At 36.6% G+C, this 17,614-nt stretch overlaps 1 protein-coding gene across 4 annotated transcripts in view; it reads right to left on the reverse strand.

Annotated features, from left to right (window-relative positions):
* CSMD3 (CUB and Sushi multiple domains 3) overlaps window positions 1-17,614 on the reverse strand; it is a 600,129-nt gene that overhangs the window by 207,859 nt on the left and 374,656 nt on the right. For all 4 annotated transcript variants that reach the window (XM_061373410.1, XM_061373409.1, XM_061373412.1 and 1 more), the window contains 2 exons: window positions 17,054-17,242; window positions 2,699-2,868 (listed from right to left, as the gene is read on the reverse strand). In XM_061373410.1, the coding sequence (XP_061229394.1) occupies window positions 2,699-2,868; window positions 17,054-17,242 (359 nt within the window). The remainder of the gene's footprint in view (window positions 1-2,698; window positions 2,869-17,053; window positions 17,243-17,614) is intronic.

The following is a 17,614-nucleotide window of genomic DNA, read 5'->3' on the forward strand; positions in this document are numbered from 1 at the left end:
CGCTTATATCCATTCACAAAGTAGTGATGCAAGTTAGACAGGTTTACACTGCTGACTATTACTGATGCTTTAAAGTATAAACCTAGTGTCCAAAAATACAAAAGTGTATTCTCCACAGTAAGCAAAATAGGCAACTTAGGCAACATTTTCCTTTTTTTTTTTTTTTTAGTTACCGGTTCTGCAAAAATAAAAGGAAATTCCTGAAAACTTATCTTCAAAGATATTTTACTAGGATTAATTTAAATCAGCCCAAAAGAAGGGGGGGTGGGGTGGGGTGGAGAGAGAGAGGAATGAAGAACCAGGACTGCTTTCCTGATCTTGAAGATATTAATGATAGATACTAGGTGTATTTCCAAGCCAGCCACGTACTAAATCTTCGGCTGATAGTTTTTCAGCTCCTGGAGATGAGAAATAACCAATAATATTAGGGATCAACAAACAACTTCAGAAGTGGTTCCATGAGGTAAGTTATGGAATATGTAACTACTGCTTTCTGTTTTCTGAAACAAAACTTCTTTATCAAATAAACACCTGAATAAAAAGTCTGATGGTGTTAAGACAATCTGTATAAGAGTGTCATCAGAGGGATGAGGCAAGGGTTCAACAGGATACCATTCCTTCCCACAATGTTAAAGGTTGAGTGCGTCTCTCTTCCTACAATATCAGATGAAAAAAGTGATAAACATACTAAATAATACTTCTGGTAGGGTTTTTTTGATAGAGTGGGAGGAACTCCAGCTCATTATTATAATTTAAGGCTGCTGAATTGAAAAACTGTCTAATTAGTAGATATTACTTCCATTTAATAGACACATTTACAAAACACTGCAAATATTTCTGATACTGACATTTACAGCTGAGTGGTGGCCTCCCTCTATCTATAACTAATATGGCATTCCTCTTAGTTAACATTTTCTAGTCAAACCTCTGTAGTGCATATGGTTGGAATGACAACTGAGAAATCGTAGTGCACAGGTCTTTTCAAAATTGTATGTTCATTAAATGATTAAGGAAGAAATAAGTTTTATCTGCTTTTATTCATGTTCATCTACATTTATATAACTAGCTTCCTCCCTACAGTGCTATGACTTTTACACTAAAATAATAGATTTGAATGGTTTCAACTTAAAAAGTCTTGGGGAAATGCATATGCTTTCATTGAATGGGCATTAAAATTGTGGACAGAAATATGAGGATAATGATTTGGATGGGTAAGGATTCGAGTCCATATGTAACATCTGAGTGTAAATCTTATGCTGATGTTGGTTGTTTTAAAGAACTTACCATAACTTCAACAATTCTTCTGCTTCACTAAGAAATTCCAAAACTGTTAAAATTATCTACTTACATACATCATCTGGACGTTTTTAATAGAAACTTGAATAGACGGGGGTTTTGTTTGGGGTTTTCTGACATTCTATGCTAATAAATACTACACATCTTTCAAACTTAATCTTTCTGCATGTATTAATGTAAATATCAAAAGGTATCCAGTTGGTTCTGAAGTAAGTAGTGAAGCCAAAATAAAATAAACATACCTGTGCATGCTGGGTATCTATTAGTCTTTGGTTTATTTTAGTTTGTTTTTGTTTTTCTTTAAGAAGAATATAATACCTGGTTTCATTTAAAACTTTTTCTTTTTTTTTTTCCTGTTGCATGATTTTATTTTATATTGGTTGCTTAGGTCTGCTTATGCCTTAGGTGTAAGTAATCCCTTTTTGGAAGTGCTTACGTCTGACAACTAATGACAGAAATCATAACCTGATGATTAAATGGTTAAAGTTACATGAGTCTAACAGTCTGAATCATAGTTTTTTTTCTCACAAATACATCTTTCCGCAATCCTTCTCATTTTAATAACTAACTGGCACACTATGGTAGAAAAACTTCTTCTTTAAGTCAAACATGATTGATAGAGTACATCTTGTTCCTTTGATTTCTGGGAGGCACGTTTAATTAATTTGAGTATTTTTAAAAATCAGACAATTATTTAAACTCTTTTATTAATATCTTATTGCATTTAGTGCTAAAAGACAGCTACCATGATTATCATCAGCTTTAAATATGCAGTTTGCTAAGCAATATGTGCCTCTGGAAATGTATATTTTTGGGAATACAACAATAAAATCTACGAATAATTCAAAACAAATGCTACTGAATTTATGGAGTGAATTGTTATTTATTTATTTAATGAGAAAATTATCTTCACAACTAATTGCTGTGATTATAAATTTTCAGGAGATGTTATGTACCACACAAGATTAGAGTCGTTTAAAGAATAAAACTCATATACAAAATGCAGTATGTAGACTGTGTATTAAATTAAGCTTCTGGCTGCAGTATTTATCTTTGTATCATATAGCTTAAGTTATGAAGATAGTGAGGAATAAAACAGAATTTATGAAAGATGCAACTGATGAATATTTAGCACTAAGAATAGAATAAAAGTACACATTAAGGCAATGTTTGATTTACAGTTTCAATCTCTTTTTTTTTATTATATGTAGTCAGAAAAATGCGTTTTAAGAAACAGATTATAGAAACACCTCAGGGTGCTCAATTTACAAACGGAACTGGTTCACATACATATTTTCCAAGGAATCTTTAATATAAATTTAAATGATACTCTACTATCACAGACATAAACTTAAATGATATGAGGAACTACAAGTAAGTACCAAGTAACATGATTACATACCTTAAGAACATCTCCTTGGGCTAAGTGAAATGTTCTGGCAGAAATATTGATTCCTTTCCCTGCTTGTACCTGGATGCTATAAATACATTCATGGTTGTTTTCATAATTAAGAGGATAATTGGGGGACAATAAGATTCCTTCATTATTCGTCGTGGAGGCTCCACATTCAGCTGCAATCAAAAGAAAATGTTAAGGCATATTTTAGTAGAAATCATAGATAGTTTTAGTAATGGATATGATGGGACTGTTAATGCAACCTAGTCCAACATTATTAATGTTTATTGATATCTAGAATCTAGTTCTAAATATATATTCATGAAAATGATTGAAGGCTACAATAATATTTCTGAACTGCAGTACTTTAACAGAATTTTGTTAAATAATGAGATTTATAATGATATTAATGGCATATTTCAGAATTATAATGTTTTAAATGATCTTTGTTGGATATTGTTTTGGAGGCAATACACTTGCTTTTACTTCTCCAACACAAACATTCATGAAGACACACAGATTACATGAAAATAATAGTACTCTAGAAGTCTAGATGTGTATATATTTATATATATATACATGCACATGTATAAATATGAATACATGCAGATATAAACATTTTTACACAGATTAATGAAAAAGAATTTTTCTCTATTACTAACTCACTAAAACACAGTCAATAGTATAAATTTCAGTAGAAAAAAGTTATGCTATATCTCCCAGCTAAACAGCAACAATAACAAAATAATTTCATTAGCAAACAACTACAAAAATAGTACCACACACAAAAAAAAAACAAACAAAAAACATAAAATCTTGTGGCAATGCTACATTGGGCATTAATGCCTAACTTTTACTTACTGTGATATTTTGGACTACTCACATAGTTTTAATTAAGGCTTTTTTAGCATCGAGGCATTTTAAATAAACACAGACAAACTATAATAATTTTAAATTTCATTGCAATACAAAATTTTCTGTCTTATATTTGTTTCAGGATCACTTCAATATTCTTGCCTCTTATTTTATCAGTCTCATGACAATATGCCCATTAACTTTAACCAGGCAAACTCATTGGTTTATAATTTAACAGAATAATTAATAGTATTGTGCAAAACTATGTGGTACACTTAATGGTTTGAAAAGATGTTTAAACAATCTATGGTATCTATTTTAAGAACTATTGTTGTTCTTTAACATTGTAATAATTCCCTCACCAGACTTCTTTGAGCAAATCAAGATATTGAAATATATATTATGTATATGAAATCCACACGTTATTAAAAAATCCACTGATGAACTATTTATTCTGTATGAACCTAACTTAAATATTATTCAGAGCCAAACCAAGCAGACATTAAAGTACGAGAAATGCTTGATGACTGTCTATTTCAATAGTGATACCGAACAAGTAATTAGGTGTCATCATTTTTATTAGAGCAGCTGGATACACACAATCTAGGCAGAAGTGGAAAACTTTCTAGTCCACGTGATCAAGTCTATCCTTTTATTTCACTCTCAAATAAACAGGTTTTTGCTATTCTCAAGGTGCATAGCTCAGTCTGAATTACAACACATCGGAGTAAGATGACGGTCTTTTCAAGTTTGTGAGACATCCTTTCCCATTCCAGAGATAGAAAAGTCAAAAGACACAAGATAATGACAGTATTAAATTTACCCCAGAGCTCTGGTTTCATCAGAACTTTAATTTAAAACGATTGTTTTTAAATCTTAACACAGCAGTGAGCTTTTAGGACATAATAATAATACTTGAGAACCATGTTTTCTGTTAAAATAATGAAATTTTCATGTCGTACTAGTTATGAATCTGATTGTACTTAACTCAGAGGGAGAATTTTGTGTTCCAAGTTGTGGATGTTTAGGGCCAGGCTGGATGGGGGTTTGAGCAATTTTATATAGCGAAAGGTGTCCCTCTCCATGGCAGGGGGGTGGACTATATGATCTTTAAAGTTCCCTTCCAACCTAAACTACTCTGTGAGTTTATTCACTATCTATCTCAACCCTTGTGTTAGCAGACAAGTAAGCAAGTTTAGTAACAGTAGTCTTGAAAACCATATTATAATTTCTCTTACAGCATTCAGTTACATCATTACAGTTCTATGAAAGCATACACTGTAGCCTACAGTGCCTCACCACCCTAACAGGAAAGAATTCCTTCCTTATATCCAATCTAAACTTCCCCTGTTTAAGTTTTAACCTGTTACCCCTTGTCCTATTGCTACAGTCCCTAATGAAGGGTCCATCCCCAGCATGCCTATAGGCCCCCTTGAGATACTGGAAGGCTGCTAGGAGGTCTCCACACAGCCTTCTCTTCTTCAGGCTGAACAGCCCCAACTTTATCAGCCTGTCTTCATACGGGAGGTGCTCCAGTCCCCTGATCATCCTCGTGGCCCTCCTCTGGACTTGTTCCAACAGTTCCATGTCCTTTTTATGTTGAGGACACCAGAACTGCACACAATACCCCAAGTGAGCTCTCACAAGAGCAGAATAAAGGGGCAGGATCACCTTCGACCTGCTGGTCACGCTGCTCTTGATGCAGCCCAGGACACGGTTGGCTTTCTGGGCTGCGAGCACACACTGCTGGCTCATGTTCATTTTCTCATTGACCAGCACCCCCAAGTCCTTCTCCACAGGGCTGCTCTGAACCTCTTCTCTGCCCAACCTGTAGCTGTGCCTGGCATTGCTCTGACCTAGGTGTATGACCTTGCACTTGGCATGGTTAAGTTTCATGAGGTTGGCATCAGCCCAGCTCACAAGCGTGTCAAGGTCCTTCTGGATGGCATTCCTTGCCTCCAGCGTATCAACCGAACCACACAGCTTGGTGTCATCAGCAAACTTGCTGAGAGCGCACTCAATCCCACTGTCCATGTCAGCAACGAAGATGTTAAACAAGGCCGGTTCCAACACCAATCCCTGAGGGACACCACCCGTTACTGGAGGGACACCACTCGCTACCGGTCTCCAGCCGAACATTGAGCCATTGACCACAACTCTTTGTGTGCGGCCATCCAGCCAGTTCTTTATCCACCGAGTGGTCCATTCATCAAATTGATGTCTCTCCAATGTAGAGACAAGGATGTCGTGTGGGACAGTGTCGAATGCTTTACCCAATTCCAGGTAGATGACATCAACTGCTTTACCGCGGTCCAACAGTTCTGTAGCCCCATCATAGAAGTCCACCAAATCAGTCAGGCAGGATTTCCCGTTAGTGAAGCCATGCTGGCTGTCACCAAGAACCTTGTTGTTTTTCATGTGCCTTAGCATGCCTTCCAGGAGAATCCGCTCCAAGATTTTGCCAGGCACAGAGGTGAGACTGACTGGTCTGTAATTCCCCGGGTCATCCATTTTCCCCTTCTTGAAAATGGGAGTTATATTTCCCCTTTTTCCAGTTGTCAGGAACTTCACCTGACTGCCATGATTTTTCAAATATGATGGCCAGTGGCTTAGCAACTTCATTTGCCAGCTCCTTCCGGACCTTTGGGACCTTCGGGACCTTCGGATGAATTCCATCAGCACCCACGGACTTTTGCACGTTCAGATTTTTAAGATGGTCTCGAACCAACTCCTCTCCTACAGTAGGCCCAAGGTCTTCATTCTCACAGTCCCTGTGTCTGTCTTCCAAGACTTGGGTGGTGTGGTCGGAGCCTTTGCTAGAGAAGACCGAGGCAAATAAGTCATTCAGAACCTCAGCCTTCTCCAAATCCTGTGTAGCTAGTTCATCCGAGAGCTTCCTGAGGGGGCCTGGATTCTCTCTAATCTGTTTTTTATTTGCTATGTACCTGTAGAATCCCTTCCTGTTATCCTTAATATCCCAAGCCAAGCTTAATTCTAGCTGGGCCTCAGCTTTCCTAACCTGGTCCCTAGCTTCCTGGACAACATCCTTGTACTCTTCCCAGGCCGCCTGTCATTGCTTCCACTTTCTATAAGACTCTTTTTTCATTTGAATTGTTCTCAGCAGCTCCTTATCCATCCAAGGAGGTCTCCTGGCCCTACTGCTGCACTTCCTTCTAGTTGGGATGCAACACTCCTGAGCTTGTAGCAGGTGATCCTTGAAGACCAACCAAGAGTCTTGGGCGCCCCTGCCCTCTAGGGCTATATCCCATGGAACCTTACTAAGCAGGCTCCTGAAGAGGCCAAAGTCTGCTCTCTTGAAGTCTAGGCCAGTGAGCTTGTTGCACGCTCTTCTCACTGTCCTAAGGATCTCAAATTCAACCATCTCGTGGTTGCTGCATCCAAGGCTGCCCTGCAGTGCGACATTTCCAACGAGCCCTTCCCTGTTGGTGAGCACAAGGTCAAGTATGGCACCTCTCCTTGTCAGTTCCTCTATTACTTGCAGAAGGAAGTTGTCTTCCACACAATCGAGGAACCTCCTGGATTGCTTGTTCCAGGCCATACCGTCATTCCAACGGATGTCAGGGTGGTTGAAGTCACCCATGAGAACGAGGGCCTGTGAGTGTGAGGCTTTTCCTATCTGCCTATAGAGTGCTTCATCCGCAAATTCCTCTTGATCAGGCGGTCTATAACAGATCGCCCCAGTAATGTCTCCCATCGCTGTTTTCCCTTTAACCCTGACCCACAAACTCTCTGTTAGCTGCTCATCTCTCCCCAGACAGAGGTCCATACACTCCAGCCTATCCCTAACATAAAGGGCAACTCCCCCTCTGCGCCTGCCAGGCCTCTTTTCTAAAGAGTCTGTAACCATCCATTCCAGCACTCCAGTCATGGGAGCCATCCCACCATGTTTCTGCACTGCCCATTATATCATACCCCCATAGACGTTCACATATCTCTAATTCCTCTTGTTTGTTCCCCATGCTACAGGCATTTGTATAGAGCCATCTTAGCCAAGCTCCAAATGAAGCTGGCTCATTGGCTGGAGCAGCTGGAATGTATCTACATTGCTCTGAGCATTTATTATAGGTGCTGGCAACTGACTGGGTGTGTTGGGATGGAATGATGCCTCCTCCCCCAACACATCTAGTTTAAAGCCTCCTTGACCAGTCTGGCAAGCCTCCTACCAAAACTGCTCTTCCCCTTAGACCAGCTCCACCAGCCCCCGCTAGACTTGACCCACAAACTTGGGTCCCATGTTCAAGACACCCAAACCCCTGACTGTGACACCACCCTTTTAACCATTTATTAACCTGGCTAATACTCCTAACTTTTTTTAGGTCCTCCCCTGTATCCTGGAGAATAGACGAAAAGACTATCTGACCTCCAGAGCTCTTAACTACCTCTCCCAGGGCTCTGTAGTTCTTCTTTATGTTCCCCAGGCTACTACTATCTATATCCCTAGCATCCACATTTATCACCAGAAGTGGATAATAGTCCATGGGGCTTACTAGAGCAGGCAGCCTCTCTGCCACATCCCTGATTTGTGTCCCTGGTAGGCAACACACCTCCCTTGAGACTGGGTCAGGACGACAGACGAGTGCTTCTGTCCCTTTCAAAGTAGATTTTATACAAAATTACTGTTATGCTTTTGGTTATGAATGTGTGTTCATTGCACATTTCCATAATAAAACAAATGAGTTTAAGCTACTGTTTATAATTGTGCTTGAATTCTGTAATCATGTAAAATGTCAATTTTATTGTAACCAAGGAAAGAAATGCATCTGTTTGGGTAATTTAACGATTTGAAAACGATTCTTCAATGAATGGCTTTTTGAAAAAAATGTGCTCTATTAAGAAAATCTTGCAATATTTCTCACAATTCAGCTGATGAAAGGTTCACCAGAAATAATCATCAAACAAAAATATGCAACACACTGCTACAGATTGAAATTCAGCATTATTTCCATCAATGCAATCTTTAGAATCAAAAGATAAGACCTACACATAGCAGTTCTGAATTCTGAAAAGATGGCAACTCTTGGTCAGGACGTTAAGACCAACAACTTGACCAGGCAGGTAACTGGAAGAATTCTAAAAGGGATTTTTTCAGGAGTGGTAGTAGGCAGCAAATTGACTATTTCAGAAAGTATATCTAAATTCAGTGCTCAACTAACTAGTTCTCACCGAATCATAGAAGGGTTAGGGTTGGAAAGGACCTTAAGATCATTTAATTCCAATCTCCCTGCCATGGGCAGGGACATCGCCTACTCGACCATGTCACCCAAGGCCCTGTCCAACCTGGCCTAGAACACTGTCAGGGATCAAGGACTTCTCCAGCCAACTTGTTCCAGTGCCTCACCACACTCAGAGTAAAGAACACCTTCTTTATATCCAACCTAAATCAAAATTAAACCTGTATAATTTTGAAACCATTGCCCCTTGTCCTATCATTACAGTCTCATTGACCAACACCCCCCAAGTCCTTTTTCACAGGGCTGCTCTGAATCACTTCTCCACCCAGCCTGTAGGTGTGCCTGGATTGCCCTGATCCAGGTGAAGGATCTTGCAATTGGCCTTCCTGAGCATGATGAGGTTGGCACTGGCCCACGTCTCAAGTGTGTCAAGGTCCCTCTGGATGACGTCCCTTCCCTCCAGCATGTCAACCTCACCACATAGATTGGTGTCATTAGCAAACTTGCTGAGGGTGCACTCAATCCCACTGCCCATATTGCCATCAAAGATGTTGAACTGAATTGGTCCCAACACTGACCCCTGAGAGACACCACTCATCACACATCGCATGGACACTGAGTCATTGACCACGGGTATCCTCATCCAGCCACCCAGACAATTTTTTATCCACCGGGTGGTCCATCCGTCAAATCCATGTCTCTAATTGAAGAAACAAGGATGTCGTGTGGGCCTGTGTTCAATGTTTTGCACAAGTTCAGACAAATGACATTAGTTGCTCTGTCCCTATCCAGCAGCAATGTAACCCCCCTGTAGAACACCAAACTGGTCAGGTATGATTAACCCTTAGTAAAGGTGGTAATCTTCAGACATTCTACTTCTCCAACCGATAGCACACGTAAGTAAATAAATAGATTCTTGTCAAAACAAGACAACAGAAGAGAGGATAACAAAACGATCCTGAAAATATTAAGCTGTGACCAATACATTCTTTTCCTGAACAACCTGAATTATGAGGTCATCAAAATTTTTCAAGGTGGTTTCGGTATACTGACAGAGTACAGAGCAGAGATGAAGAAAATTAATAGAACATTGTCTTCTTCAAACAGTAAGAACAGTGGGGTTTATTTTTATTTTATATTGTTCTAGAAGACAGGATATACTTTCATAGGGACAAAATCTAGCAACTGCAATATCTTATCATGTATCTGCAATACATGCATCTACATCATCTTTGATTTGAATATCAGAAAAATCATGTAGCAGTCTGTGCATTAAATTTATTTATTGACTACATTGTTTATATTATAATGAAAGACAGTATTGTCAGATTTGAGAAGGTCCTGTATTTAAGACTTAAACATAATTATAGATCAAGTTGATGTTTCTACTAAAATGGCCAAATATGAAAAAAAATCATTGTTATAAACAATTATTTAAATTATTATTAGTAGCATTATTAATAATAATAACAGTAATTGATGGTTACAGCTGACAAGAATGGAGTGGAGTCATATTTAAATAATATGCTCCTGCACTGCAAAAGGATGGAGAAATAGCATGACAAATCAGCTTCTGCATTAGTACTAACAAGATAAGATGTATTAACAAATACATATTTTAGATTAGGACAATTTAAACAACCAAAGCGCACAATTTGCCTTTAAACTAACTATAAAATTCTTATAAGAAAATAAACAAACAAAACAATGCCAAACATGAAAAACCAAAACAAAGTACAAAATAGAATCATAGAATAGTTAGAGTTGGAAAGGAGCTTAAGATCATCAAGTTCCAACCCCCCTGCCACAAGCAGGGACACCTCACACTAAACCATGTCACCCAAGGCTCTGTCTAACCCGGCCTTGAACACTGCCAGGGATGGAGCATTCATAACTTCCTTGGGCAACCCATTCCAGTGCCTCACCACCCTCACAGTAAAGAGCTTCTTCCTTGTATCTAATCTAAACTTCCCCTGTTAATTACTTGAGAACTGTTGGAATTTAGTGGAAATTTCCACACAGTGAAGAGGAAGAGCTAAAAATTTTATATAAATTATTAAAATACATAAGAAAAGTTAAGAAAGTGCTTATCACATTATAATGCCATTATAATAGCAGATGGTGAGTCCTCAATGCCTGTATTTTGCTGTCTTCAGGATATCTTATCCTTGACGAAAATAAAAGAAATAACAACATACTTAGAAATGACAGGAGAAATATTTAATAAAATTACTTCTGACAAACAAAAGAAAGCTTAGGAGTAGTTTGTTCTGAGAGGAATCAATGACACATTTACAAGTGCATATCACAGTCCTTAAACTGTGAATTCATGCTGCCAAAACTTTCCACTTATTAAAAAGAAAACTCAAATAAAACTAGTAAAAAAGGCAATTTTTCATACCCAGATTATTAAAAACCTTTGCCTTATATTTTGTGTATGTATAGAAACAAACAGAACTATGCAGCAAGACTAATAGCAATAATGAGTAAAAGGCACAGAGGGTAGCTAACGGTTGTCCTGCTATTTAAGGGACTTTGCAATTAACGCAGACTTATCTGTGGTAGAACCTTCACTTCATTGGTTACATAACTGTGCTTTAGTTCAACATTGAATTTATTTTTTCTCTCATACAATATAACCTTTCAGACTTTTCTGTTCTTCACTCCCCAGGTATTCCCCGAAAAGCAACTTAACTTAGACTTGGCAAAGAAGCTACACCAATGGACAGTAAAAACTATCACCTTCATAAAAATATAAGGGCCTACACAGCAGGGAAGCCATGAGGATATTAGACTGCTAACTTTGCATAGATACAGAAATAATTTTGGGTTATAAATTCTGACTTGACAGTTATAATGAAAGGCCATGCAATTTGGCTATTGGGAAGCCTTATAAGGAAAGGAAGAATAAAGGAAAATACAAAAATAAAATGTAAGAGGGCAAAAGTGAGAAAAAGAAGACATGAGAAATCCAGGTATAAAAGAGATTACTTTCTACATTTCACTAGAAATTGAGGTAATTACAATAAAGCAGTGAGTGTGCTTAATATGAACACTGCATTTCATTATTATTTGATTAAACCATGAAAAGAAAACATGAAACTAAGGAATGACAGTATTCTTATAGATCTTTAATCATCTTCATTCCAATACTGATTATCAGAAAAGTTTATCTATTTTACTATTTGCACTTTAAAGTGACAATATTTGCTTTTGTTTGTTCTTGTCAATAACAGTTATAGGGAAATTCAAATTGTCTTCTTGTAAGCTAACTGTGGAATTGCAAATTATAAAGAGCACTAGGCAGAGACACCTGAACTCTGAATGCGTCAGAACCAGTTCAGAGGCACAAACCTCTGAAAACAGCAGAACTGCATCTTTACAAAATTAAGATGATACTTGTACTCTATATCACAAGCTGGAGACGTGCCACAAGCATATTGTTGAAAATGTTAATTACTTTGGAGTATCCAAAGCTTAGATTTCGCTTCTAGAAAAAGCTAAAGGTGAGCAAGTTTTCATAATTAAGGTGTTGTGGGTTTTTTTAAGAATCTACTAGTGAGAATAAGTATGAGGTTTTTTTGGTGTTTTTTTTTTTTTTTTCACTATACATATTGAAGTTCAAAGCAAGTGATTTAAAAATTCTTGACTTTTTTTTTTAATCATCAGATACATCCACCTACCAACAGACTCTCCTGGGTCTGGCTGAGATGGAGTTAATTCATAGGAACCCATACAGTGTGTAGTTTACATCTGTGACCAAAACAGCGTTGGTAACAGACCAGTGTTTCAGCTACTGCTGAACAGTGTCTGCCCAGCACCAATGCCTTCTCTTTCGCACACTGCCCTCCTAGTAAGTAGGTACGAGACTGGGATGGGACACAGCTGTGGCAACTGACTTAAATTGATACAAGAGGTATTTCATGCCATAGAGTGTAATGCTAAGTATAAAATTGGGAGAATTTTTTCAAAACAGTCATTGCTTGGGGATCAACTGGGCATCAGTCAGCTGGTGATGAGTGACTGTCTTTCTGTTACTTTTCCTCTCATCACTTATTAAACTCTTTGTATTTTGACTCACAAGTTTGTCTTTTGTCTGTTAGTTGGTTTTGGTTTTTTTTTCCTTGCTTTTGACCTATTCTCTCCCTTATCCCGCTGAGGGGAGGAAACAAGCATATGGGTTCAACCCATCACACAGATCAAGATCCTATAATATTCAGTCTATTCCACAGATTTTTCAGACTATTAAAAATATGCAGTAGTAAACAAAGGACTCTCAACAAAATAGTCCTGTGTGAAATTACCAGCTACTGGTTTTTTTTTTCTTTTGTTTTCTCCTATAACAAGCACTTCTGAATGTTCTTAAAAAAAAAAGGTGAATTTGCCTACAGAGGGAAAACTCAATAAAACTAATCAAAACTTTGAACAGCTGAACAGTATGTCTGGCTTCTTCATAATAACATAAGGTTAAGATATATGAGTATTAACTTTCACAGGATAAAGTATTTGATATTATTGCTTGTGCATCATGAGAGTGCATATTCAAATAAGTATAAAAGTTTTCAGAATTGAATAATGATGTGATTAATTTCTCAGTTATTGTTATGATTTTTACAAAATTATTCATGTCTCCAGATGTATTGAAAAGGAAAATTTATTTAGGTACCAAAAAAAACAGCCATCAAAAGCCAAGTGAACAAAACAATGACAGTATGTTAACTTTTTTAGTTAACTGAAACTACTATATATATACTAGAAACATACGTGATACAATTCACAAGTGACTACAGACATCTAGCCCAAAAATAAGCTGAATCGTACAGTAGATTCTTGTAAATATATTGAGAATACATAAATTTATTAGAAAGGAAATGCTGAGATGTTAGGTATGCTGTAGAGATATATAAAAAACATACATATGTATTCGTGTGAACTTCTACCAACCATGTAATTAGTGAAAGTGTTTGTTCATATTCATCAGGATTTACATACATTAGTATTAATTATTTGAAGTTATTAGTCATTTAAAGGAATCAGCTAAATCTACCTAAATGTGTAAAGTATTTCTGAATTTGTAGGAAAATCTTGTTATAAAAATTGTCCCAGCACAACATCAAGCCCTATGTAATTCAGATACTGCTATCATTTGAGCTGTTCATCTGTAAATATTCAGTAACAAATACCTTTTTCACTACTTGAACATTACTTTTTATTTATAATTTCCAAATTTCAGTCTTATTTTCATTTTTGAAAATAATGTCTTCATAAATTGAAAAAGAATATTATTTTATATATATATAATTTGTTTATCCAACTTCTGAGTAAGAATAGGAAAGACAGCTTCTGAGTCACTGGCAATTAATTTGGTTTAGAATATATTATGATTGGCTACTCTGTTTCAGGACTCAGCCCACTGGCCTTTTGTTTCCAGAAAGGAATGCTTGATAAATGTTCTGGCAAGAATTCCAAATAATCTTGTAATCCACACAACTGTTTTTTTAATTTCTGTATATCATTGTCCAGAACTATGTCCACAATTTAATCTTGAAAGAAAAAAAAAAAAATAATTCTATTTTACTTCAAAAAGTAGGATTTTCAGCTGAACGTCCCTTTTTCTTGCATTAATGGAAGAGATAATTAAATCTCCTGACCTATTTAATTTTGCTATTTATTATAGGAAAACATTTCCACCATTTCTCTGTTTATATTAAAATGTTTACATGATCATTATCTGTCTACCTTTTCTCCTAGCCCTTTTCAGAACTCTTGCCAGCTCTAAAATATTTTAATGTAAATAGTTTTGCAAATATTTCAGGTGAAACTAAAATTTACTACTTTAAAAGTTACTGTCCTCAGTCTTCTGTATTAATCCTTTTGGTCACATGACTAGAAGAACTGTGACCATCATGTGAATGGAAGAACTTTCATCATATGCTAAAGAAGCACATGGTCACATGACTTTAGTTTATACTGCTAAATGCATCCAATCCTGGAAAAGATCCTGGCTCACTGTCTAAATGGTGAAGTATGATATCCATCTACACTGCTCAGAGCTAAGTCTGTGTAGAGAAGTCTAGTCATGCCTGTAATAAATACTACGCGGTTCTGAGAGTCTTCTAGGTTCTATGTGGCGCTTCTGTGATCCAAAATCACAACTTTTTTTTTTTTTTCATATGTGTGTGTGTGTTTGTGTTCAGAATAACCAAAGGTATTTAAAGACAGTGCTACATCCAGATTATTTATTTTTTATTTTATTTTTTTTATAGCATAAAGTTGCATAAAGCACAAATGTGCAATATGACATGAAGATTTGAGTGATAGTATGACAGTGACTGAAGGTCCAAAACAGGTTTTACTTATGCATGGCAAAAATCTGTTGTTACAAGGTGTCTTCTGGCAAACAGGACCAAGACCAGTGCAGTCTTACCCATATCACCTACTGGAAGGGTATTCTGTAGTGAACTATAGTTACATCTACTACCAAATTTTCTCAAGTTTATTGGTGTCTGTCTTATATTGTATTTTTGTATTGATAATCTGAACACAAATTCTATGAACAGTGGTTGGTTCCCAGATGAAGTTGTGTGTGAGTATATGTTATCAGAAGCATTAATGCTCATGAATCTGACAGAAAATGCCCAACAGAAACAATATGTAAATGTCTGAATTCAATACAAGTGATCAGCATGAATTTCTACCCTCCAGCAGTTTGAATTATAGTAATTAAACACAAAATCAACAAAGGCTTAATATTTATGAGGGGAAAATAATTAAGTCGTTCTTTCATTTTCAAATATAAGGAGAAAACATTGCCTGGAAAATAACTGACCCTTGTGTTCCAGCTTTTCTTTTCTTCCCCCCACCCCCACAAATGTAAACATTATTTTCTGTACCATTAAAAATAAACAGCAATTTCTTTTTCATTTATGCTTCTTCACAAGTTCTTCCTTACTGATAATTTACCAGGTAATCTTCAGTATATTAACACTTCCAGATATTACTAAAATTTAACCTCTCTTCACAACTATGCATGCATTCATTTTTCTTACTTACATAATTTTAATTCAGACTTTTTTTAGCACTGAGTTGTTTTAAATTAACATGGACAAAGTATCACAGTTCTTTCCTTCCCTTTAATTTTAAATTTAACTGCAACACTAAGTTTTCTGTCTTGTATTTGTTTCAGGATCACTTCAATATTCTTGCCATTTATTTTACCAGTGTCATGAGAGTATACCCATTTACTTTAACCTGGGAAATTTACTGGTGCAAATTTAACAGAATCTCTTCTGTACATACATACATAAATGTCGCTTATGCATATGCCAAATTCAGAACTTTTGTTATACCAAGGTAAGCATTGGAATAGAACTACCCAGTATTAGTTCCACTTCCATACACATGTGACTGTGTAGCTCATAATCAGCAATAGTTATTATGCAATCAGATTCCGAAGGGAACTTAAGTTTTGCTACCATACAATTCAGGATGAAAAAATAAAATATTTCAAATACACATCAATAGAGATGTTTCACACACAAACCTTTCCTTATAGCATTACTCTTAAATAAATAAACAGACACTTAAGCAACTCTCCTACTTCTTAGAGATTTTTTTGTTGTTTGTACAGTTTTCAACAGAACTGAAAATCAAGACATACAGGAAGAATTCAGCTCAGACACTAGCCATTAAAAGTTTCTAGTCAAAGCTCTATATGTAGGTTAACCCTACAATGAGCGGAGAGTGTTAGGAACCATTGGAAAGTGTTTCCTCTCAGTTATCTTCTTACAATTTTAAAACCAGAACAACTGTTCTGGGGAAATTCTGAGGATATGGTTCTCTAATTTATATTAGGGAGAGCTGAAGTTGACTGAAAGCTGAAGTTGACTGAAATCCCACACATGGACCTAGTTTTATGAAGTAACTCTCGTCTAAGTGCTCTAACTACATTCACACAACTTTGTAACACAAGTATCACTTGGAAGCTTTCACTGACAGAAAGGAATTGATTATTAGGCACCTGAAATGGTAAATGCTGGTTTAAATTTATAGCCAGTTTTCCTAACTTACTAATCAAAATAAGAAGAGTATAGTGCTCTCAATTTGAGATTCTTTGAAGTATAGACTATGAAGTTCACTTATAGTTCTAACACTAAATATATTAAGAAAAGATTAAATCTAAAGAGATAAGGGGAATAGTAGTGCAGATTAAAAAAAGTAAGAGGCATGTTACAATGCTTTTCCAATCTGTAAATCTGCAGTTCCATGGACAATGACTACACATACAAGCAAATGAAAGCAGCTGACCACGTACCCACACACCTTGGAAGAGGTGCACTCCATACTCGGCGGCCACCACCAAGACAAATAATCTCTGAAGCTCCTTCTAAACGATATCCAGATGAACAGGAGAATGTCAGAGTATCTCCCACTCCAAAATTAAATCCTATTCTGTTACCAAATTGTGGGATCCCAGGATCTTCACAAGGTTCAAGATTATATTCTGAAAAACCAGAAAACAAGTCATCTTGTGCAGGTGAGAACATTTCAGTCATATTTATAATCTTGCAGTCTAGTAATTTCTTTGTATTTCCACCTAAACTGTCAATACAGATTTCAGATTTAAAACCAAAACGAATGCATAAATTTTAAATTAACAATTATACTACATTAAAAAGTAGGACTAATGAATGCATTCACAATGCATTAAGATGACAAGAGACTTTGTAACATCCATAAATGTCCCAGGTACATGAAGCAAATTAAAACAATAGCACAACATTAAACAGTTGACTCTTGGGCTAACTGAAATTAGACTAGCTCTGTCATGTATCAGAGATGTCTTTACAGAAGCACAGAGGTTTGATTGCTTTGA

The sequence above is a fragment of the Neopsephotus bourkii genome, unplaced genomic scaffold (genome assembly GCF_033783945.1).
Source record: "Neopsephotus bourkii isolate Nb327-2 ecotype Australia unplaced genomic scaffold, CSIRO-AGI_Nbou_v1 NB_1630, whole genome shotgun sequence".
Lineage (NCBI taxonomy): Eukaryota > Metazoa > Chordata > Aves > Psittaciformes > Psittacidae > Neopsephotus > Neopsephotus bourkii.